This window comes from Macaca nemestrina, chromosome 5, assembly GCF_043159975.1.
Source record: "Macaca nemestrina isolate mMacNem1 chromosome 5, mMacNem.hap1, whole genome shotgun sequence".
Taxonomy (NCBI): domain Eukaryota; kingdom Metazoa; phylum Chordata; class Mammalia; order Primates; family Cercopithecidae; genus Macaca; species Macaca nemestrina.
This window is the reverse complement of record NC_092129.1, coordinates 144,397,555-144,423,679: the sequence shown is the minus strand read 5'-3', so window position 1 is coordinate 144,423,679 and position 26,125 is coordinate 144,397,555. Positions and strand designations below refer to the sequence as shown.

General features: G+C 40.2%; 1 protein-coding gene across 5 annotated transcripts in view; it reads right to left on the bottom strand.

Moving 5' to 3' along the window:
* LOC105474556 (BTB domain containing 9) overlaps positions 1–26,125 on the bottom strand; it is a 479,495-nt gene that overhangs the window by 150,387 nt on the left and 302,983 nt on the right. For all 5 annotated transcript variants that reach the window (XM_011729339.3, XM_071096011.1, XM_071096010.1 and 2 more), the window contains one exon: positions 25,753–25,862. In XM_011729339.3, coding sequence (XP_011727641.1) covers positions 25,753–25,862 — 110 coding nt within the window. The remainder of the gene's footprint in view (positions 1–25,752; positions 25,863–26,125) is intronic.

Here is a 26,125-nt window from a genome sequence, read left to right as displayed (position 1 = left end):
TCCGCCCTGGTTGGTGTCTCACTAGGTTGCATACTCCCCAAGTCACTGGCTCTTAGCCCAGCACAGCACAGCACTAGGACTTGCCCAGGAGTTACAGTCCTTGTGGCCTAGACTGCCTTTCAAGTTTATTTAGAATCCCAGAGCACTGTAGCCTATGGTGGTGAGCATGCCGAAACTCAAGTTCTGACTGCTGGGATGGGAGATTTCCCTCTGGCAAGGGCTTGTCTAAATGCTCCTTCCATGGGCATTGGCTGTGTTTTGCCCAGTGTTGGCAGCACTGAGTTCCAATGCAAAGCCCCACAATCGCAGCACTCTCCCCCTCCCCCAAAATGCACAGATTCTCTCTCCACGCCATGTGGCTACTAGGGGAGAGGTGGCATCAGCAATTCAAGGCTGTCATTCCTATCCTTTCCTGTGCCTCTTTCAGTGAGATTGAGTTAACCAGGTACTGTGACCACTCACCTGATTTTTCATTCTTATTAAAGTGCTTTTTTGGTAGATACTTGTCAAATTTGGTGTTCCTATGGGGAAGATGACCAGTGGAGGCTTCTATTTGGCCATCTTACTCCGCCTCCTTCTCAATACAAGTATTTTTAAATGACACTTTACTACATTTTCGTATCTGCCTTTTAAGGAATATCTTATTTCTACATTTTAACTCTCTTTCCATTATATCTACATATTAATTATGTGGGAGGAAAACAGTTGCTCTTCCCTTCCCAGCTTCTGCTTGAAAGTCCACTGGACACGGCAATAGACTAGAAAGCAGGCATTTAGAGAACGAACCTCAGTTCTGTAAACAGCTTCCTAGAACATCAAGGAAGTCATTTAACCATTCTGCGACTCTGTTTTAATACCTATAAAGATAGTAGTCCCTTCTTCCCCCTATCTTTTTATGAATATTGACAGAATAAGTTAGATAACGTTTACAAAAGAATTTTGAGAGTTTCAGAGAAGCATAAGACCTAGGTTTGGCACTTCCCCAGACACAGAAAGCCAGATTTTTTCCCCATGTGGAATGGGTAGGTGGGACTATTTCATAAATCTGGGTATTACACAAGATGGGAGACAAGCCGTCTTAAAGGATAAGAGGCAAAGGAAGAACCAATAACAATTCTACTGACCTGCAAAAAACTATGAGCACCTGCTAGTGTAATATGCAGCTGGCAGTTTCAGAATAACTGAGAAAGCAGTTCCTTCTGGTCGATATTTGCTGGGGACAGCAATTTCTGACCTACTGAATCAGATCAAGATCATCTGAGTCATCTGACCAAAGTAGCCTCTTTGTGCTAACAGTACAGTGGCTAGGGTAGGTCTCTTTTCATTAAACAAAGGGGTCTTCCCACAGTCTGCCTTTTACGATTGTCACTGCTTTAAGGTTTCAAGAGCTATCACAAAAGAATGAGCAAATCAAAACATATTAAATGAAGCACAGACGCAAACGGGCTTATAATTTATCAGTGAGACAGACAGTGACATTGCCATGTGGCTGCTCCATTCTTCTTGGGGAAAGGCAGGAGGGAGAAGAGGGAGAGAGGAGAGAAAGAAGGAAAGGTTCCCTACAGTATTTAGATGGTCTTCAAATGTTCGTAATTTCCTTAGGGTGTGCTTGTTGCCAAGTTGACAGATGTTGTAGGAAAAACCTGTACTATTCTGAAGAAAGGCTAACCTTTCAAGAGAGGAAGAGGGGGAGGGAAGCAGCCCATCCATTCGGCGAAGGGATGACATTAAACTGGACAGCAAACCACCCTTAACATGCTGGATCTTTGAAAGGCTGTGTGATAACACTGCCAAAGAAAACTGTTCTGGGAGAAATCTCATTTCACTGTCGTTTTCCTTGTCATGAGTTTAAATTTGTTTTTAACACTAAATATTAGAACTCCTTAGACAAGTAAATGATGATGATTATTATTTTTCATACCACCATGACTTCAAGTGATAAGCTGCACAACACTCCTCTAAGGGAAGCCATGGGTATGCCACATTACACTTTCTCCTGTCTGCCTACTTTCTTTTTCATTCATTCTTTCTTGTTGTTTTACACACACACACAAACACACACACACATACACACACACACACACACAAAAAAAAAAAAAAAAAAAACTACGCACCACACATATTTCCATACATATAAAGAGAAACAGTTTTTTTCCAAGCAGTCACTGTCAATTCTTTCATCCCAGTTTTCCTACTGGGTGCAAACTTACATTGCTCTTCTGCTTGCTCAGTCTTTGACACTTCCTAAAAAGAGCCTTCTAGCAAAGGATTGAGAATGCTGAGTATTAGTATATGAGACAAAATGGTAGTTTTGCCAAGCCCTAGCCCTTTTCCACCAAATGAGAAGGAAGAAAGCACATTAAGGCTTCCTTGTTTAGGATCCTCAGCCTGTAAGTCAGTCAGCGCAGCAAAATCAGCATTCTGGCTGATGAGGAAGGAGAAGAGACAGCCAAGCTGTACCCCTTCTCACTGTACATTGCCTTGGTCCTCTTCCTGGGGAGGACTGCATCTCCAAGATATTCTTCTGTTATTTCCAACTCTAAACCTCCCGCTTAAAAATCCACATGCTCTTGCTCACTAATGTGACTATTAGTCATTTTTTCCTGTGCCATAGTTACACCTAATGTTTTTGTTAGCTGTGACTTACCTAATGCATTCTTGTGGAAGGCAGATTAACTAACCTACCCCTTTAAAGATTAACAGCAACGTGCCATAAGGAAAATTATACCTCCAGCATGAAAATCTGCAATTGGGGAACTATTTTACAGCATCGCATTCATTTATATCAATTATCTTGTTTATCAAAGACAATGAAACACCAACGGGTAGTAAAAGGTACAGAGGGTACAGTGAGGAATAATTAGGTCTTACCCGCCCAGAGGCCAATAGCCATTTACCTCTCCATTTTGGGACATGACGTTTACAGCGTCTGTTTTATAACTCACTTCACATTAACTTTGAAATGTCAAAAGCAGGCAGTTAATTGTTTATTATACAAAATGTCACAAATGTAAAGCACTGAGATTTAAAATTATTATAACTGATTTGCCACAAGAAATACTGCCTTTTAGCTTTCATAGCTTGTTTGTCAGTCTTTGGATCTCAGCTTAACTACATAATGTAGCCTGTGTGTGCCAGACAGTTACTGTCTGATAAATAATCTTTTCTTCATGTACTATATCCTCAAGACAATTGAAAAATAAAAATAACATGATATGAAAATTACTAATATAGTTTAAAGTAATACGTACTCAGAAGAATGGGAGATGTCTGAATAGTAACGTCATGTGTTCTGATTTCATTCTAGCTGAGACTGAGATTCAGAGAATCATGACACAAAGCTTATCGAAGTAGTTTAACAAGAATGGGTGTGCACTGCCCAAGTTCTCCAAAGCTGCTACGGGTCTACAATAACATTATGTATCTACTCTAAAATCTTTGGGTCATGAAATTACACAGCAGCATGATAATTTTTTCCCATCACCTGCCAAATATACAGAGACCAAATCCCCTCCCTCTGCTACCCACTATTTCAATTTTGTAATTTTGCCAAACCTACCCTTTCTGGAAATCCCCTTGTCTTTAGGCTCAAAGAACTCAGTTTTCCTCTAGAGCCATAAAAATCAAACAGATGGGAAGAAAAAGGGTGCAGAGGGACACAAGGGATACAGTAGGAGTAAAACAAAGCAGTGTGTCTCCATGGGGAAGGAAAGAAGAGCCAAGAAGTCAGCTGGGTGGGGGTGAGTATGAGGTCAGGAAAGCTCCTTAATATTCTATTAGATACAACGTATACATCATATGTTTTGTGGCAAAAATTTAGTAAAACAAATAAATGAGTGACAATAGGTATCAGTGGACTACTGAACTTCTGTTTACACTTGTCAATTTGCATATGAGAGAAAACACACCATTTTCTACTTATAGTAGGTTAACTCTCTCTCCTAGTATTGCTGAGGTCTTAGATATATGTTAATTTGCTTGGCTAATTCACACAACTGGTGAAGGCCTACTAAGAATCTCACAAGCATGTGATTCACCAAATCATAAAATGAATAGTGAAAAATAACTTTGTAAAGGAAAAAATAACTTTGTAAAGGTCAGGTGTGGTGGCTCACACCTGTAATTCCAGCACTTTAGGAGACCAAGGTGGGAGGCTGCTGGAGCCCAGGAGTTCAAGACCAGCCTGAGCAACATAAGGAGACTCTGTCTCTACATTTTTATTTTTCTTAAAATTACCCAGGTGTGGTAGCATGTGCCTGTAGTCCCAGCTACTCAGAAGGCTGTGGGAGGATTGCTTGGGCCCAGGAAGTGGAGGCTGCAGTGAGCTTTGATCAGGCCACTGAACTCCAGCCTGGGTGACAACCTGTTTTGCGGTGCGGGGAAGGGAAGAAAGAACTTTGAGGAACATTTAGTTCAAGAAACAGATAATTTACATCTTGTTATACATTGGTCCAGAAAACAGAAAAAGAGGGAAAGCTGTTCAAGCCATTTTAATATAGCTTTGTTTATAAAAACAGCTTAGAGACAGGCCAAGAAAAGAAATTTATAGACCCATTTTATTTAAGGAAACAGATGCAAAAATTCTAAAATACGTATTAGCCAACCACAGCCAATAATTACTTACAGAAAATGTCATGTCTAGGTAGCAAGTGTCCTAGGAATGCAAGTATGGATCATCATTAGAACATCTATCATTTCAATGGATTAAAGAAAAAATGCTCAGTGATTTGAGCAAAACAGCGTTCTAGTAAGATTATTCTGACTGAAGTGCGGAGAAGGATGAGAAGGACCAGAGAAGATGCAGGGCCCGCTGAGTAGACAGACTATGGCAACGGGGAGAAGAGGTGATGGTAGCTTGCACTAGGGTAATAGCAGTAGTGGTGGTGAGAAACTGACCAGGAATCACAGCAGTGATATACTACTTTATGGCCTTCATAATGGCAAGGAGTGCGTGGGAGGAAAAGGGCTCTTTTATACTCCTGGCCCTGGGAGTATCAACTGGCAGGAAGACAATCTGGAAGTATGAAGCAAAATTAAATATGTGCATACTTTAGTACTCAGGCATCTCACTTTTGGATAAAGGTCCCAAAGAAACTATCACACAGGTGCAAAGGAGACAGACACAAGGAAATTCATTGCAGTCCTGTTTTTGAGAACAGGAAGCTGAAGACAACCTAGGTTTCCATCACCGGGGCAATCAATGAATGAAACGTGAGAAAAATAATGGTATCTACCTTGCAAGACTGTTGCAAGGGTTAAATGACTTTATGTAAATTGCTTAGAACAGTGATGACACACGGTAAGAACTATATAAATTTTCTAATAATACATTTATAATTATTATGATGGAATATTAAGTAACATTAAGACACATGATATATAAATTTTAAAACTGGGTGAGAAAGTATAAAAAAGAATAAGATCTATAATATAAAAACATTTCTGAAAATTAAAACACATATACAAAATTGCCCAATATTATAGATTTTTACAAGAATAGGTATATATTAAGGAAATAAACATACTAGAGATGGTATCATAAAGAGAAGGGAACAGAAGCAGGGTTCAAAGAAGAAAAAATATGAGTAAAAGAGAAGGTAAAAAAGAAGGACCACTAAGAATGGCCTATACAATTAACACAGTTCTCTATACTTAATGGATACCTGTTTAAAAACAACAAAGAGACCGGGCGTGGTGGCTCACGCCTGTAATCCCAGCACTTTGGGAGGCCGAGGCGGGCGGATCACGAGGTCAGGAGATCGAGATCATCCTGGCTAAAATGGTGAAACCCTATCTCTACTAAAAATACAAAAAGTTAGCCGGGCGTGGTTGCGGGCACCTGTAGTCCCAGCTATTCGGGAGGTTGCGGCAGGAGAACGGGGTGAACCCGGGAGGCAGAGCTAGCAGTGAGTTGAGATCGTGCTACTGCACTCCAGCCTGGGAGACAGAGCGAGACTCTGTCTCAAAAAATAAAAAACAAAACAAAACAAAGAGCCCCAGCTCATTAGGTTAGTTTTTTTCATTTTATAGCTGAGAAATCTGAGGCTCAGAAAGATTGTCTTATTTATTACATAGTAAATCAGCTGCAGAGTGGAAACCAGGATTTGGGTTGATCTTCTGGTCCTCAGAACGCAACACATCATTCCACTTATTCATTCATTCAACACACACTGAGTATCAGGGTTCCAAACGCTGGGAATACAGCAGTGAACAAAACAGACAGTCTCTTCTATTATCAAACCATGTAAATAAATGTATAGTTACAAATGAAACTAAGTGCTCTGAAAGAAAAAAAACTCCACATCTATAAGCATCATACTAAGAAACTTTACCAAGACTAGGGGTAGGGGGTCAGGGAAGCCTTTTCTGAAGAAGTGACATTAATCTGAAATTTAAAGGTATAATAGAAGGTTATCTTAAATAAAGGGGGTGGGGTTTGACAAAGTGAGAGTAAGGATGAGGAGAGGGCGAGGGGCATTCCAGAGCAAAGAGCAAGCACAAAGACCCTGTGGTCAGAGAATGAATGGTGTATTTTTGGAATGGAAAGGCCTGTGTGGCTGGAATATAGAAAGCTAGATGAGAATTGGTACAAGATGAAGCAAATAAGTAGGCACCATACCATGCAGGGCCTTGAGCACCAGGGTGAAGAGTTTGAGCTTTCTCCTAAGGGCACTAGAAAGTCTCAGTGATTTTGCATAAGAGAGTGTCCTGATAAGGTAACACTGGCAGGAGGGTGGAGAACAGTGAAAAAAAATTGGCAGTATCGACGTGAGACCAGTAAGTAGACAGAAATGACAACGGTGAGGAGAGGGGTGGTGGCTTGCACTAGGGTGGCAGTAGCAGTGGTGACAGGAAGGAACAGATTTGTCATTTGGAATACAGTATCAACATAAAAGTTATTTCTATAATTAGAAAATATATCTGATCATGTATATTTTACTTACGTTTCCACAGCTTACTGAGGTTTTATTGAGATGTGCTTCCAACTTTTTATAACGGGGATCTACTGAACATTAACTCATCAAAGAATCACCGCAAAAAATAAGCTGTTGTTGCGGGTAGGGGTAGCCGCCTCCTCCTCTACTTTCCCCACAGCCGTGGGGCCTGCCTGTACTACTGACAGTTCTGAATTGAGAACTCAATCAATTCATGTTTGATATTTTACAGAATCATTTCCTGAGGATTCCAATTCAAACATTCTAGCAGCTTCTGCACTTTTACACCTTACTTGAGTCCCTCACATTTACACTCTGCTTTATTACCACTTTAGTTGATTTCATCACAGCTTCATGGAAAACAACTTCACCAAGGACCATTTCCTGTCATTACAGGGGCAGAATTGAAGCAATCCCCTGCTTGAGCACTAGGTAGTTTTTATGATAATTTTTACCACAGGTAATGTTGTGATTTTTAAGTATATTTCCCTCTTGTAGCACTGTACCAATTCCTGTCTTTAAAAAATCAGCATCCAATGCAGCTGTAAAAGAAACATCCCCATCTTCACAATATTAACGAGCCAATACATTTAAAGAGATTGCTGTGTCTCAGACTGGCTCACCCACCAGGCTTCCACTCCCATACACTCATTCCTTTTTATGCAAAACAGTGACAAGCCCAAGCCCTATTATATTGGATTATGAGGCAGGAAGGGGCCAGCAGGTTTAGAGGCCCCTTCCCAAAACTGTACACAGCAGTCTGCCCCCATAAGCCTCCAAATCCTAAAGGTTTCTTTTGGTTCGCAAAGCCCAGCCCCACATCACTATTTTAATAAGTAATAGTGTAATGCCCCAAAGGCTGCCAAAATCTTTTCTTCCAGTGCCCTCTCCCATTTTAAACATCTTTCCTGAGACATAACTGACATATAATAAACTGCACATATTTTAACTGCACAGTTTGAGTCCTGATATATGTAGACACTCATGAAACCATCAGCACAATCCAGATAATAAAGCTTTCCATCATCCCCTGCCCATTTGTAATTCCTCCCCCCAGTTTCAGAGATCTGTAGATCTGCTTTTGTTGTTACAGATTAGTTTCATTACTTAGAATTGTACACAAATAGAATCACACAGTACATACTTTTTCATTTGGTATCTAACATCTAGATTCTCAACTCTTGGTTTATTCAGCAGAATCATCAGGTGTATCACTACATTTCATGAAGAAATTACCCTATCTCATCCAGAAATAGGACTTTTCTTAGTTTAATGGCTGTATTTGGGAGCACATGGAGTGCTGAGGCACACCAGAAGGCACTGCTGCTGGCCCCGCTCATCCTGCCTTGTCCCGCACTTAGGATAGGCAATGTGGAAATAACTTTTTTAAAATTAACTTTTCTCTGATTATAAAAGTAACACATGTTCACTGAAAATATGTAATATTTTCATTCATAGAAAATATATAAATACAGGAAATGTAATAAAAGCCCAATAATCTCAGGTAATGCCATCATCTAGAAAACATGTGAACATTTTGATGTTCTTCCTTACATTTTTATGCACTATTATGGACTGAACTGTGTCCTCCCAGAATTCATATACTAAAGCTTCACCCCTAACTTAGAATGTGACTGTATTAGGAGACAGGGGCTTTAAACAGGCAATTAAGGTAAAATGAGGTCATAAGGGTAGGGCACTAATCCAGTATGACTGATGTCCTTATAAGAAGAGGAAGAAACACCACAGGCCACTCAGAGAGAGGAGGGGCTATGTGAGGGTACAGCAAGAAGGTGGCCATTTACATGCCAAGGAGAGAGGCCTTAGAAGAAACCAAACCTGGCAATACCTTGATCTTGATCTTGGACTTTCAGCCTCCAGAACTGTGAAAAAATATATTTCGGTCATTTAAGCCACCGTGTGTGTGTGTGTGTGTGTGTGTGTGTGTGTGTGTGTGTGTGTGTGTGTTTTATGGCTGTCCTAGCAAATTCATACATGCAATTAAAAATACATATATTTAGGGCCGGGCGTGGCGGTTCATGCCTATAATCCCGGCACTTTGGGAGGCTGAGGCAGGCGGATCACGAGGTCAGGAGATGGAGACCATCCTGGCTAACACAGTGAAGCCCCATCTCTACTAAAAATACAAAAAATTAGCTGGGCGTGGTGGTGGGCATCTGCAGTCCCAGCTACTTGGGAGGCTGAGGCAGGAGAATGGCGTGAACCTGGGAGGTGGAGCTTGCAGTGAGCCGAGATGGTGCCACTGCACTCCAGCCTGGGTGACAGAGTGAGACTTCATCTCAAAAACAAAACAAAATAAAACAAATCATATACTTAATTTAAAAATATTGGCATCAATCTGGCTATAAAGATGGCATCCTACTTCTATTTTATATTCTATTATGGTTATTTCCCTATATTATGAAATATATGAATATTCAGAAATTTTGATGTGTTGAATGTGCCATAATTCATTTTGTTATGCCATATTAGACATTCATAATCTTCCTCTTTTGGGGTTATTATAAATAGCACTGTGCTGAACATTTATGTAGAAGAAACGCTGTTCCTGAATATTCTTTTAGGATGAATTATTAAAGGTCAAAGTAGTAGATCAAGGAGTATTTTAAAGACTTTTTTTTTTGAGACAGAGTCTGGCTATTACCCAGGCTGGAGTGCAGTGGCATGATCTCGGCTCACTGCAACCTCCGCCTCCTGGTTTCAAGAGACTCTCCCGCCTAAGCCTTCAGAGTAGCTGGGATTACAGGGTCGTGCTACCACACTCAGCTAATTTTTGTATTTTTGGTAGAGATGGAATTTTGCCATGTTGGCCAGGCCAGTCTCGAACTCCTGACCTCAAGTGATCTGCCCGATTCAGCCTCCCAAAGTGCTAGGATTACAGGCCTGAGCCACTGCGCCTGGCCTAAAGACTCTTAACAGATATTGCCAAGTTGTCTTCTATAAACCATGTACTGGCCAGGTGCAGTGGCTCACACATGTAATCTTAATACTCTGGGAAGCTGAGGCAGGCAGATGTCTTGAGGTCAGGAGTTCGAGAACAGCCTGGCCAACATGGCAAAACTCCCTCTACTAAAAATACAAAAAATTAGCTGGGCGTGATGGCGGGCGCCTGTAATCCCAGTTACTTGAGAGGCTGAGGCGGGAGAATCGCTTGAACCTGGGAGGCTGAGGTTGCAGTGAGCTGAGATAGCGCCATTGCACTCAGCCTGGGCAACAAGAGCAAAACTCCATCTCAAAAAAAAGAAGATACTCAGTATTACTGAGACTGGTAAGAAATTGGCAGTCTCATATGCTGCCAAGACTTGGATGGTACATGTTTCCTTTTTTTCTTTTCTTTTTTTTTTTTTTTTTTGAGACAGAGTTTGGCTCTGTCACCCAGGCTGGAGTGCAGTGGCACGATATTGGCTCACTGCAACCTGCCCCTCCTGGGTTCAAGCAATTCTCCCACCTCAGCCTCCTGAATAGCTGGCATTACAGGCGTGCCACCACACCTGGCTAATTTTTGCATTTTTAGTAGAGATGGGGTTTTGCCATGTTGGCCAGGATGGTCTCGAACTCCTGACCTCAGGTGATCCACCTGCCTCAGCCTCCCAAAGTGTTGCGATTACAGGTGTGAGCCACCGTGCCTGGTCAGTATTTTCATTTAAACTACCTTTGCCAACAGAATTTTAAAAATGAAACTTGAGCCAGGCACAGTGGTGTGCACCTATAGTGCCAGCTACTTGGGAGGCTGACGTGAGAATATCACTTAAGCCCAGGAGTTTGAGAACAGCCTGGGCAACACAGCAAGACCTTGTCTCATAAAAAATAAAATACCATCAAATTATTAGAGACGCCATCTCTAAAAAAAAAAAAAAAATTTAATGAAACTTGACAAGCCGATTTTCAAGTTCATTGGAAAAGAAAATTGGAAAGAATAGCTTAGAAAACTTAGAATAACTATGGATGTAGATTTGCAGCACTAGAGAGCAAAACAGATGACGAAGATGCTGTGATTTAAATGATACGATGCAGAAGCTAGAATAGACATACAAATCTATGATATGTTATTTTAAATCAATGAAACAAAGAATAAAATAAGCAAGAAAGAATTTCAAGACAATTGGCAACAAAGTTTAGAAATAAAAGTTAAACCCCTACCTCAGACCAAACACAAAAGAAATGTTAAATGGAGTAAAAAGCTAAATGCTTACACACATATAACAATAACAAAAAAATAACAAATCGTTGACAGCTACTGCAGAAGAACATGTTTTTATATTTTGAACTGGGGAGGGAGTTTCTAAGCAAAATCAGACGACAAAAAAAATGACTGATAAGAATAACTCAAAATTAAACATAAAGTTAAAAGGTAACAGTCTAAGAGAAGATGTTTGCAATGTATATAACAGGCAAGGAATAAATATCCATAATCCACAAATTAATAAGAAAGAAGCAACAGGCCAGGCGTGGTGGTTTATACCTGTAATCCCAGCACTTTGGGAGACTGAGGTAGGAGGATCGCTTGAGGCCAGGTGTTTGAGACAGCCTGGCCAACATGGTGAAACCCTATCTCTACTAAAATTACAAAAATTAGCTGGGAGTGCTGGCACATGCCTGTAAGACCAGCTACTTGGGAGGCTGAGGCATGAGAATCACCTGAACCCAGGAGTGGAGGTTGCAGTGAGCTGAGATCACGTCACTGCACTCCAGCCTGGGCAACAGAGTGAGACTCCCTCTCAAAAAAAAAAAAAAAAAAAAAGAAAAAAAAAAAGGAGTGGGGGGACCAAGAAATATTTTAAAATACTCAATTTTAGCAATAACTAGGCTAATGCAAGTTGAAACACAAAACATTTTATTTTGGCCAGGTGCAGTGGCTCACACCTGGAATCCCAGCACTTTGAGAGGCCAAGTTGGGAGGATAGTTTGAGCCCAGGAGTTCAAGACCAGCCTGGGTAAACATAATGGCACCCCTGTCTCAACAACAATAACAAAAATAGCTGGGTGTGGTGGGGCATGCCTGTGGTCCCAGCTACTTGGGAGGCCGAGGCAGGAGGATCACTTGAGCCCAGGAGGTCAAGGCTGCAGGGAGCTGTGATTGCATCACTGCACTCTAGCCTGGGTGACAGACCCTGTCCTGAAAAAAACAGCAAAAAAAGAAATGTTTTACTTATGTACTTCTGTATTGTTTGATTTTTGATGAGACATGACTTTGTCTTATTTATATATATATAAAAAAATCTTAATGAAAAATATTTGCCAAGTAAGCCAAAAAATTGTTACTGCGCTTATTTAATTATTAGCGAGGCAAAATACTTTCAAGTTTATGGACTATTACGGCTTTCTTTTTTTTTTTTTTTTTTTTTTTTGAGACGGAGTCTTGCTCTGTCACCCAGGCTGGAGTGCAGTGGGGCGGTCTCGGCTCACTGCAAGCTCCGCCTCCCGGATTCACACCATTGACCTGCTTCAGCCTCCCGAGTAGCTGGGACTACAGGAGCCCGCCACCGCACCCGGCTAATTTTGTTTTTGTATTTTCGCCATGTTGGCCAGGATGGTCTCGATCTCCTGACCTCGTGATCCACCCGCCTTGGCATCCCAAAGTGCTGGGATTACAGGCGTGAGCCACAGTGCCCGGCCCTTTCTTTTTAAATAACTGCTGTTTGTATACATTTTCTGTAAAGGAATCATCTTTTTTTTTCGTACTTATTTTGTCATGTATGTTGCAATTATTTTTTTCCAGTTTGTCAAACACCTTTGAATTCTGTTTATGGTTTCTGCCTTTGCTTTTGTGCTGAGGAAGTTGTTCCTCACCTTGAGATAAGATAAATACTTATTAATACAGTTTCCTACAGCTCTTTTGGAGTCACATTGTAAAATCTACCTCTTTAACAAGAAAATGCTTTTGTATCTAGTATGAGGAAAAAATTTCATGTAACTGTTTGCAATTGTTAACTGTCTCAGCATCATTTGCTGTGTTATCCTTTGGTTCTTAATTGATGTGAGATGTCACCTTTATCTCACATTACATTCTTACACATACTGGGATCTAATTCAGAGTGTAGATGATTGCTTTATTTATCTACCAGTTTGTTCTTGCATTAATGCCACATTACTATGCAGTACTAATTTTAATACCTGCTGGGAATAGACCCCTCATTCATTTTATTTTTTTATTTTTTTTCAGGCTTTTTTTAAGGAGTGGGGAGAAGGAAAAGATATTTCTACTTATTTATTCTCTTGGAAAATATTTTCAAATAACTGAGCAAAATATTAAAACACACACACACACAAAACTGGGATTTTGAGTAGTAGTACTATATTAAATTTATACATTAAAATGGGAAGAACCAACATCTTTACAATATTAAATTTTCCTATCCAGGAATATTTCTTTCCATTAATCAGTGCTCTTTAAAGATTTATAGTTTCTTTACATTAAAGCCTGTGGATTTATTAACTTTATTTCCAGGTAGGCATTTGTTGTTTGTGGGAGAAAAAGTTGAAAAACTCCAGCAGATCTCCTTGTCATGCTCACTTAATAGCAACCGAATTTATGAGCGCACATCATCCTACTGCCCCCACCATTGTTCCAGACCATTATCCCATCTCTAATGGCATGAGGTAGGCCAGGGGTGGATGGTTCTTGGTAATATGGCTAGTGATGAAGCAGAAGGAAGGCAAAGGCATTTCAAGAAGCACTAGTGACCAATCTCAGATGCAGATGCTGGCCATGTAAAGATGTTCCTGCTTCTATCATATCCTTTTTCACTCTTGTTATTACCTTGTATTAGCCAAATACACATGCTGAAAATAACAATGTAAAAAGAAAGGGAAAGACAGGGCCACCCATAGGTCCCTTCCCTTAAGTCCTTCCTTATTCATCAAAAAACCAAAGGTAGAGAGTATCAGTAAAATGTGCAAGTATTACAAAGTGAAAAAAAAAAAACAGTTAAGTTAGTTTTGTGCAGTATTTCCACTCTTCTGGTAAAAACTTATATACATGTATGATATGGTTTCAATCTGTTTCCCCACTCGAATCTCATGTCAAATTGTAACTCCCAGTGTTGGAGGAGGGGCCTGGTGGGAGGTGACTGAATCACGAGGGCAGACCTCCCCTTTGCTGTTTTCATAATAGAGTTCTCACAAGATCTGGTTGTTTGAAAGTGTGTAGCACCTCTTCCTTCACTCTCTCTCTCTCTCTACTGCTGGCCATGTAAATATGTGCCTGTTTTCCCTTTGCCTTTCACCATGACTGTAAGTTTCCTGAAGCCTCTACAGAAACAGAAGCCCATACAGCCCACAAAACCACGAGCCAATTAAACTTTTCTTTATAAATTACCCAGCTCAGGTATGTCTTTACAGAAGTGTGAAGATGGATTAACACAAAAAAATGTGTACCAGAGAAGTGTGCCATTGCTACAAAGATACCTGAAAATGTGGAAGCAACTTTGGAACTGGGTAATGGGTAGAGCTGGAACAGCTTGGAGGGCTCAAAAGAAGACAGGAAGATGAGGGAAGGCTTAGAACTTCTTAGAGACTTGTTAAATTGTTATGACCAAAATGCTGATAGTGATATGACAATGAAGTCCAGGTTGAGGGGGTCTCAGATGCAGATGAGGAACTTACTGGGAACTGGAGTAAAGGTCACTTTTGCTATTCTTTAACAAAGAGACTGGCGGCACTGTGCCCCCTGCTCTAGGGATGTGTTCAGCTTCAAATTTGAGAAAGATGAGTTAGGGTATCTGGAGGAAGACATTTCTAAGCAACAATGCATTCAAGATACGTACTGGCTGCTTCTAAAAGCATATGCTCATATGCGTGAACACAGAGATTATCTGAAACTAGAACTTATATTTAACAGCTGGGGATGGTGACTCATGCCTGTAATCCCAGTACTTTGAGAGGCCAAGGTGGGAGGATCACTTGCCGTCAGGAGTTCAAGACAGGCCTGGCCAACATGGTGAAACCGTCTCTACTAAAAATACAAAAATTAGCCAAGTGTGGTGGTGCACACCTGTAATCTCAGCTACTCGGGAGGCTGAGGCAAGAGAATCACTTGAACCCAGGAGGCGGAGTTTGCAGTGAGCTGAGATTGTACTACTGCACTCCAGCCTGGGTGACAGAGCAAGACTCCATCTCAAAAATAAAATAAAATAAAATAAAAACAAAAACAAACTGTACACATTTACATTTACCTTCACACACACACATCCGTACTACTATATCTATCTATCCTTATGATAATAAGGGAATATATAAGTAGAGCCCAAAAATTCAATCCTGTAAAATGAAGTCAATCCTATAAAACAAGAGCAGTAAAAAATTTTTTTCAGGCAATCTTTATTCTTAAAAAAAAAAAAAGGAAAGGATAATAAGATACATAATTGGTATGGTTTGGCTTTGTGTCCCTACCCAAATCTTATCTTGAATTATAATCCCCATGTGTTGAGGGAGGGACCTGGTGGGAGGTGACTGGATCATGGGGGTGGAATTTCCCCATGCTGTTCTCATTATAGTGAGTGAGTTCTCATGATATCTTATGGTTTAAAAGTGTGGCACTTCCTTGCTCTCTCACCCTCTCTCCTGCTGCCATGTAAGATGTGCCTTGTTTCTCCTTTGCCTTCTGTCATGAATATAAGTTTCCTGAGGCCTCTCCCCAGCCATGCACAACTGTGAATCAATTAAACCTTTTTTCTTTATAAATTATCCAGTCCCAAGTAGTTCTTTTATTTTATTTTAATCTTACTTTTTTTTTTTTAAGACAGAGTCTCACTCTATTGGCCAGACTAGAGAGCAGTAGCGCAATCTCAGCTCACTGCAACTTCCGCCTCCTGGGTTCAAAGGATTCTCATGGCTCAGCCTCCTGAGTAGCTGGAACTACAGGCGCACATTACCACACCTGGCTAATTTTTGTATTTTTAGCAGACACAGGGTTTTGCCATGTTGGCCAGGCTGGTCTTGAACCCCTGGCCTCAATCAATCCACCTGCTTTGGCCTCCTAAACTGCTGAGATTACAGACGAGAGCCACTGTGCCCGGCCTCCAGGTAGTTCTTTTTTATTTTTTTTTGAGAGGGAGTCTTGCCCTGTTGCCAAGCCTGGAGTGCAGCAGCATGATCTTGACTCACTGCAACCTCTGCCTCTCGGGTTCAAGCGATTCTCCTGCCTCAGCCTCCCGAGTAGCTGAGACTACAGGCGCATGCCACCATGTCCAGCTAATTTATTTATTTATTTATTTTGAGATAGAGTCTCACTCTGTCTCCCAGGCTGGAGTGCAGTGGCGCAATCTCAGCTCCCTGCAATGTTTGCCTTCCGGATTCAAGTGATTCTCCTGCCTCAGCCTCCCAGGTAGCTGGGATTACAGGTGCCCGCCACCATAATTGTATTTTTGTATTTTTAGTATACATGGGGTTTCACCATGTTGGCCAGGCTGGTCTCGAACTCCTGACCTCAGGTGATCTGCCCACCTCAGCCTCCCAAACTACTGGGATTACAAGTGTGAGCCACAGCACCCGGCCTCCAGGTAGTTCTCTATAGCAGTGTGAAAATGGACTACTACACATACATACACACTGACCACATACTAAGCTGTGAACCCTAGAAGGGAAAAGTAAAAGACTACAGTTAACTGTAACTTCTACTCCAATTCCTCCATCAGGTGCAAGGTGGTCCACTAGAAGGGGCTCTGCCTGTGGAATGGGTAGGAGATAAGCTTTTGCACACACTGACCATTTTGTGTGATTCTCCCCTGAGCTTCCCTACTCTTCCCTTCCTTAAGGACTGACTGTATTATTCCATTCTCATGCTGCTATGAAAAAATAACTGAGGCTGAGTAATTTAGTAAAGAAAAGAGGCTTAATTGACTCATAATTCTGCATGGCTGGGAAGGCCTCAGGAAACTTACAACCATGGCAGAAGGGGAAGGAGAAGAAAGGCACCTTCTTCACACAGCAGAAGGAAAGAGAAGTGCCAAACAAGGGGGGAAAGTCGCCTTATAAAACCATCATATCTCGTGAGAATTCACTCACTATCACAAGAACGGTGCTCCCACCGGGTCCCTCCCACGACATGTGGGATTATGGGAATCACAATTCAAGATGAGATTTGGGTGGAGACACCGCCAAACCATATCCCTGACCCAATTCATACCCTCCACTAGTAGGTCTTCCTGATACCATTCCCTCAGCTGAGGTTAATGCCCCCTGTTCAGCATTCCTACAGCATCTGCTGAAACTTCCGGATACATGACTTATTTTACTGAGTTGTCACCTTCTGTTTAAGTGTCTTTCTTCTCTATTAGCTCTTAAGATCCTTCAAGGCAGAAACTACACCCATGTGTCTTTCTCTCCCCTGTGTCTAAGATACACTCAGCAGCCTCTTAATAAATGTCTGCTTAATGCCAAGAAATTTACAATAGCTAAAGAAGTTAAGCTTTACTGACAAGCAGAACCAGCCTTAATATCTGGTTAGAGAAATAGGACTTGGAAAAGCACAGCCTCCTGGTCTACACTAGTTCAGACTCACCAGTGCCATTGTAGGAAACTATCTGCATTAAGGCATTTAAGGCCCCTCTGCCAAGCCAGGACATTTGCTTCTTTGCCACATTCTAACACCTTCATCTGCTACTGAACTCCCTCACTACCGAATCTCTGTTTCTGCTCCGGAGGACATTCACTTTACTAAACATAATTGTGAAGCACAGAAGTCGTATTATATTCCTAGGCCACTGGATGCCAAAACCCTTCACAGCCCAGATTTCCAACTCTGTTTACTTTCCCAGAAATTTTACAGCATTCTAAACATACTGTTACAATCTCAAAATAGTTTTAAATGACAGTAGCAACCACAGACAACCTATTTTTATTTACTAGCTTCAGCTCCTCTGAAGGAAACAGTATTATTGCTATGTAAATTAGCACTTCTGTAATGCCCCTTAATATTTACTGAATCTTTCAAGGCCGAGCTCAAAATACCATTCTTCATGAAGCCTTATCTTACTAGGCAAGAGATATGTTGGGTTCCTTTGCAGCCCAAATCAATACTTAACCTTTCTCCATGCCTGTTTATGCCTTTGTCTGTTGTTCTCCACTCCACTTATTTCCATACCTTGCCAGTGTGACTGTCCGGCTACTTTGAATCAGATGGTAAGTTTCCTGTTGGAAGGAGCCTCCTTTACACTGCCTGTCTTCCTGTCTTTGTGTCAGTCATCTGTTTGCTTTCAGCTTTCTTCCTTCCCTTGTTCTACACTGGATCTCAGAGGCTAAACCTTTGAAAACTACAGTCACCCAGACTCCCCTTACCAGGCTGTTTTTTTGTTCTGCCAACAGAAGAGTCTGGTGGGAGATTGAAATATAGGAGGAAGGAAAAAGACATGTTCTTGTCTGTTTGTTTCTAGTGGTACTGAAGGTAGCAGCAGGTGAATATGGACTCCAGCGTTTCTGTTCAGATAGCACAACTCCAGGTGTGGCGGCAGTAGTGAGTGTACCGACAGCTTCAGCAACAGAGTTCTTGTACTTATGCTGCTGATTGTGGTTGCCCTAGATCAATCCCAGTAGTCCCCCCTTCCCGCAGGGGATATGTCCCAAGATCCCCAGTGAATGTCTGAAACTTCATGTGGTACCAAACTCAATATACACTATGTTTTTCACTACACAGTAACAGGCAGGTAGCATATACAGCATGGATACACTCAACAAACAGATGATTCACATTCCTGGTGGGGCAGAGTGGGATAGCACAAGATTTCATCATGTTACCAGGAATGGCATGCAGTTTAAAACTTACAAATTGTTTATCTGGGATTTTCCATTTCATATTTTTGGACCATGGTTGCTTACATGTAAATGAAACCACGGAAAGCAAAACCACAGATAAGGGTGTCTACTGTACAGAACAAAAAGCTACCAGTCTTCCTGGATCCAAGCTGGTAAGACACAAAAGTAACACTTTAATAGCCTAAAGCTGATAATAGAATCTTATTCCTATTCTTTGAAAGGGTTAATGAAACCATAATTTTGAACCTAGAGCTCTATGCTCTAGTTATTATCTCTCTTTTTTTTTTTTTTTTTTTTTGTTGTTGTTGAGACAGAGTCTCGTTTTGTCGCCCAGGCTGGGGTGCAGTGGCCAGATTTCAGCTCACTGCAAGCTCCGCCTCCCGGGTTTACGCCATTCTCCTGCCTCAGCCTCCCGAGTAGCTGGGACTACAGGCGCCCGCCACCTCGCCCGGCTAGTTTTTTGTATTTTTTAGTAGAGACGGGGTTTCACCATGTTAGCCAGGATGGTCTCGATCTCCTGACCTCGTGATCCGCCCGTCTCGGCCTCCCAAAGTGCTGGGATTACAGGCTTGAGCCACCGCGCCCGGCCTCTAGTTATTATCTCTTAAGCAGAGAGGTTGAACCAGGGACAAGGATGGAGGGGGACATATGAGAACTTCTATTTTCCAGGAGAACCAGGAGACCTTAGGAAGCACAAACAGACTTCTGTAATGCTGAATGTCACACTCCAATCTGAGTGTAAAGTGTTTACTGCTCCCCCAAGTCTTACTAAAACCATATTCTCTATTCATCTAGAAGACTCATAAGAGGAGAAGAGCCATTTAAAAAAGAAAAAAGGGAATGTAAATGGCCCTTAAACATATGAAAAGATACTCAATTTCTCTCATAAGAGAAATGCAGTTAAAATTGCACTGAGATACCATTTCTCACCTATCAAACTGGCAAAAGTCCAGAAGTTTGACAATATGCTCCACTGGCAAGGCTGTGGGGAAACAGGCTTTATCATACAATACTAGTGAGAATTTTAAAATGTTATAATCCCTATGAAAGTGAATTTGGCAATATCTAGGAAAATTCTATATGCATTTACTCTTTGATCATACAATCCCTTCTCTAGAAATCTATCCCAAAGATACACTGGCAAAAATAGGAAAAGACTTATACACAAGGCAATAGCACTATTTGTAGGAGTGGAAGATTGAAAACAACCCAAATGGTTCATCAATAGAAAACTGTTTATTTAACATCAGTTAAATAAACGATGCTATATCTATACTAATGAGGACCATGCAGCTACAAAAAGAAACAAATAATATCTTTCTCTATAGGTAGCTCCAAAATAAGTGTTAAGTACAGAAAAGCAAGGTGAAACCAAGTGTGGTGGTATGTGCCTACAGTCCTATTGGCTACTGAAGAGGATGTCTAGAGCCCAGGAGTTCTAGAACAGCCTGGGCAATAGAGCAAGACCCTGTCTCAAAAAAAAAAAAAAAAAAACGAAAGAAAGAAAGAAAAAGAAGCATGGTAAAGTAAAAAATATATAATATGTATGGTATATAGTGTGCTACCAATTGTTTAAAGACATTGGGAAGATACAAAATATAAATATAGAAATAAATATATTTTTCCCACTTTTAAATGGAAGGATAATAACAACAACAAACTAAAGGAGGAAAAAAAAAAGAGATTATTTACAGAGGTAGAGAGGGCAGGAATAGAAGCTTCATTTATCTGAATATAGCTCTTTTGCAGATTTGATTTTAGAATAATGTAAGTATTTTACATAGTTAGGAAACAAAAGTTTTTTAAAGGCAATCCCTAAATATTGAAAGCAAAATGGAACAGATGAACCTAATTGTATACTGAACTAGTGGCATAACTACACAGAGAATCATTGCAAGTGACTTTAAAACATTGTCATTTTACTGTATATTTCTAGAGATAGAAGGACCTGAAAATCAGTAACAAAAATCTTAAAGCTATTTTCAGTAATCATATGGTTCATAGCTATTCTGTATGTACTGGCGACAGAGCAAATGAATACTGCACTGTATCACTGATAACCAAGATTTTACCTATGAAGAAAAAGAGATGAAAGAAAGATCAAAAGCTTAAACGAAAATCTTATAGTACTGAATTTGAATTAGAAGTGTCACTATATACTCATGATACATTTCATCTGCTAAATATATGTCATATAAATAATTAAGTGTATGTACATGTATTTCCTAGTTCTGTCTACTAAAGGGTCTACAAATAGCAACAAACACAGTAGCAAAGATCATCTACAGTATCTACACTGAGGTTTCCAAATGTAATTTTACTCTATACAGTACCAAGCCTTCATGAAGAAATGGCTGATTCCAGATCAAGGGCAGGAAACGTACAAAATAAACCTAGTACATCTTGTTATGCCAGAAAGCACAGAGCTATCAAGGACTACTAAAGTCTTATCAAAAGACTCAAAAACCAATTTGAAGAAGCTAAAGATACAATGATTTGAATATCGTTACTAATAACCGCAAGTGATTAAAAGATTTCAATCGTGTTTATTCCCACAAATTCAAAATGATATGTATTTACCTCCCCCTAACAAATCCCAAAACAAACCTTTGTCACCCTTGAAGGATGCTAGGGAACCACCTCTTTATTTTGAAAACTGGTGAACAAAGGGAAAGAATGTAATATTTATCCTTCTTTTCCTGAGCGAATTGTATCTCAGGGTTACTAAATGAGTGTTGAAGAAAATTTTCTCTTTCTAGGGACTAAATGAAGAAGGAATGACATACTTGGAAAATAACCATTTGTAATCCAAAATTACGAAATAATGAATCCAGAAAATAATCATCAATGGATGTGAACATCCAAAAGAGAGAGACAACTAGAGGTTTTCTCTGCTTCTGGATAGATACACACAACACTACCTATGGAACATTATTACCAAAAAATAGTAGTTGAATCTGATTAAGGCTCTATCCAACTACCAAGTTACAAGAAATGCAAAAGATAAACATGCTAAATATTACCATGGAAATTCAATGACCAAAATCTAGACTGGTAGACACTCTATACGAGAAAAGCCTAGTTTCTTAACAAATAAATAATTAGAGAAAAACAGACAAAGATAGACAGATAATAGAAGAGAACCTATAGATTTAAAGAGATTTAAGAATCACAACAGTTATTTGCATAATATGGACCTTATCTGAATTCTGATTTACTCAACCTATAAAAACACATTCTGACTCCAGACTTTGAAACAATTAGGGAAGTTGGAACATTGACTGCATATTTAATGCTCTTAAGGAATTACTGTTCAATTTTAGGGTAGTATGATGGCATTGTGCTTATGGCTACAATAAGGAGGCCTTACTCTTAGATTTGCATAATAAAGTATTTATAGATGAAATGATAAAATGTCCAAGATTAATTTCAAAATAATCTGATAGGGACAAAGTAGATCACATACAGATAAAACTAGGTTAGCTGTGAATTGATAATTCTTTAAAGCTGGGTGATAGGTACTGCTCTCTCTACTTGGATAACTAGTAGGGCATTAAAAAGTGAATTTAAACACAAGATTAAATGAAAAGGCAGATTTGGAAATCATTACAAAAAAATCAGAAGGACTTGGCAAATGCTATGCAAGTATCACCAAAGTGGAGTGCTAAGGCAAAGTAAATACATTGTTTGGGAGGTTGAACGTTTATGAAATAGCAGTCACATCTCTTCTAATTACTTCTTCCATGCCTCACTAGTAAGACAGGTTAGGGTTTCTTACAAATGCCTCCTAACACAGAGGAGACAGTCATCACAGGCTGACTCTCCCAGGAAAGAATACATTCCAACAAGATCCAGATGCAGCCACCAAATGAGAAGAGGTCATAGTGGCAACAGCAAAGGCGGGAGAAAGGCCCGGCTCCAGGCAACGCGGTTGAACTAGGGCCTCTTCCTGTGGCTATGTGAACCTGAGGACTTCAAAGCCTCCCATGAATCTGTGCCAGTGAAGCTGTATGAGGCATGACACAGTCATCAAAAATGGGAAAGAACCCCTTTGGTGGGAAAAGAAGACTAAAATCTCATATAGTGGGTGTGCTTATTTTTACTTATGTTATTTCCTGTCATCATTATATATTTTAAATAATAACATTAGAATCTGACTTTTTAAAATTAAAAATATTATAAAAGTGATTTTTGAGGCCTACAGAAGAATAATTATAGGAGCTTGCATTATGAAAAGAAGACCAGGAATTGTGAAAGAAAAACATTCTGAATCTAGAAACATAAAGGTAGGATTTGAGAGCCAGGCGTAGTGGCTCACACCTGTAATCCCAGCAGTTTGGGAGGCCGAGGCAGGTGGATCACCTGAGGTCAGGAGTTCAAGATCAGCCTGACCAACATGGCGAAACCCTGTCTCAACTAAAAATACAAAAATTAGCCAGGCATAGTGGCACACACCTGTAGTCCCAGCTACTTGGGAGGCTGAGACAGGAGAATTGCTTGAACCCAGGAGGCGGAGGTTGCAGCGAGGCAAGACTGTGCCACTGCACTCCAGCCTGGGCAACAGAGTGAAACTCTGTCTCAAAAAAAAAAAAAGTAGGATTTGATACTCTAATTACTTACGATGACATTATCTTAGTTTTACTTTTTTTTCCCCAAGAAATCATGGAGTTCATATCAGTGATTCTCAGGAGGGGACTGCATATTTCACAGGATATAAGAAAGTGTAAGAAGTAAGCATCTGCAATTTAAAAATAACTCCAGGTGATTTTGACATACCTGTACCCCCGTAGAGGACCTGTCAAGGACCAGTAGGGTGACTGGCCAAGGCCTGTGTGTTGCTAAAATGCACCTGAGATAATCAACATGGAAAGCTGGAGATTACTGTTTTAAACACCTCTGGAAGGTAAGCAGAGCTGCAATGTCAGAGGATAATGAAATCCCCCTGAACTTCCTTACCACTCACACCACTGCCGCGGATGAGCAGCTCTGAACTGTGAGGATGGTTCAAGGAGGGTCCGAGGGGGTTCCACTGCAGACCATCTTCTGGCAAGCGCGTGTATATATCTGCCTACCTGCACCACTGCTCCCATTTGGCTGAGGGACAATAACAGGCAGATGATTACAGTGCTCTTTGCAGTCAAACTTGTGAGCATCATGGAAGAGTGCTTGAAGAGTGTCTAATTGATGTCTGGCCACATCAATCTGGCACCTGCACCAAAAACACTTTTTGTATCTCTGTAATTTTCTTTCATCACCAACATATCTGAGACTGTTATGGCTTCTGAAGATGCTGACTAGTTCAATTTGGACAAAACATGCATACCAACAGCAGCACCCCTCATGACAACCAATCCTGAGTTTCATGCCAGACAGGTTTGTTTCTTTCATGATTACAGTGTCCACAAAACTGTTCTTCCTCCAGTAAGAAGAGGGGGCTGACTGATGTAGATGGTGCCTTCTATGCAGCATGTTCAAAAATGCAGTGCACTGAGCTGAAATAAGTAGCCAAATGCTACACATCTTGTAAATAAGAAGGGTCTTGGTTTCTAAGATCCTTCTCACTGAGGGCTCTCCTAACTACACAGTCAGATATACAGTGAGGCCTACAGTCTGTAGAAGAGCCTGAACAACAGGTGAAAAAGAATGCCCTCCCAGCAACCCTCCATCACCACAATTCTGTACAGCCTACAGAATTAAAATACAATAATATCAGGTAATGCTTCAAACTTGCTAACTTTCAAATTACTCAAAAGTCACACAAATTATTAATATTTATATTTAATGTTAAAAGTATATTCATAACAAAATTAAAACCAAGGCAGCTATTTCAGTTGAGCTCCAAATACTCTCTATATTGGAAAATTTTCCACTCCTGCTACTTTATTAATATTATTCTCCCAAATTTCCGTAAGTAAAGGATTAGGCTTTAGACTCAGCAGATGTTAGGAAAATTTAGGCTACGAGCATTTAAAGAGTTAATAAACATTTGCAAGTTACACTCATCTTTCTCATTATAGTTATTCCCATGCTTTTAGGTCAATATGGACATGTGTGCCAACATGAACAAAACTTGGGAAGGAGAGGTGACATGAGTCCCTTTGTAAAGGTACAGAATTCTATTTTAGACCACAAGGCAAGGTCATCTTATCCCCACACCGGAACATACGAAGTCTCTTCTCAAAGGAAACTGCAATAAAGGGACAGAATCGAGGAGCTAATTGATCTAAGCATGATCTTTGCAGCAGGTGAGTGAAAACCTATGGGCATGGGGGGAAAAAAAGCAGAATAAGCAGTCTGGATGGGCAAAGCTACTCATGAATGTCAAGACCTGGGATGGACTGTGCACAATGCCCAGACTACCCATTACTGAAAATAAAAACAAAACAAGACAGAAAACAACCAAGCAAACAATTACACCAAAATTTAAAATCCTCTTTCCAAATATCAGTCAGGCAGTATTTCCCATCCAATCACTTGACTTTTGCAATGACAATTCAAAAGTGACAATTCAGTCGCTTTGGTCTTATTTAAATTATATGGAGGCACGTTCATGAGTTGAACTTTCTTGAGGCTACATCGGGCAAATATGAATTTATATATCCATGAAAAGAAGATACCTCCACAGCTAAGCATACCACTCCTATCAAATCAAAGGCCAAAATACCTGCACAGCCATGGAAAGTCTGAACATCCAACCAATATCATACAGACTTCTCTTCAAACTCACCTATCATTAAATCCCTTCGTGTGAGGGGCTTCACCCGACCATCACAAACATTCGCTACATAGCAAATCTGAATGAATAACCAAAATATTTTCAACTCTTAAGCACTAGTACAACATTTACATTCATTCTTTTAAGTTCATTGAAATTGCTATTTTGAATACTTCTAAAAAAGGTAAGCCATTCCCTATGTCACCCAGCAATAAGGCATTTAAATCAACCAGAGTCCTTAGAACTGATTAAGATAACTTAACAGAGTAACAAAGTATTCGAAGATAAAATACCTAAATATATATATAAAAATGTAATTGTGATACTTACCTATCAGCCCCTTCTCAAGAGTGAAGGTTTTGTTTGTAAACATACATTCAAAAGCCACAATGTGAAAAATCTTGTTCACTGTGTTGTGAGTCCCAACAATTCGAATATACCTGATGGTAAAAAGAAAAGAAAATCTGTTGAAAATGAGCTCCCACCACAACCAATCCAAAGATACCAGAATAAGACACGTCACTTAAACATACAGTACACCAGGATATAGACCAAAGAAAGGATACTCTAAGCTTGACCTCAGACCCTGTATCTGCTCCTTATGGGTAGCTCCAATTGAACCTAGAAGAATTATAGCAAAATAAGGGAGATGTCATTTTGCAGAAAATTAAGTAGAACTTAGATTGGATTTACCCAAAAAAAC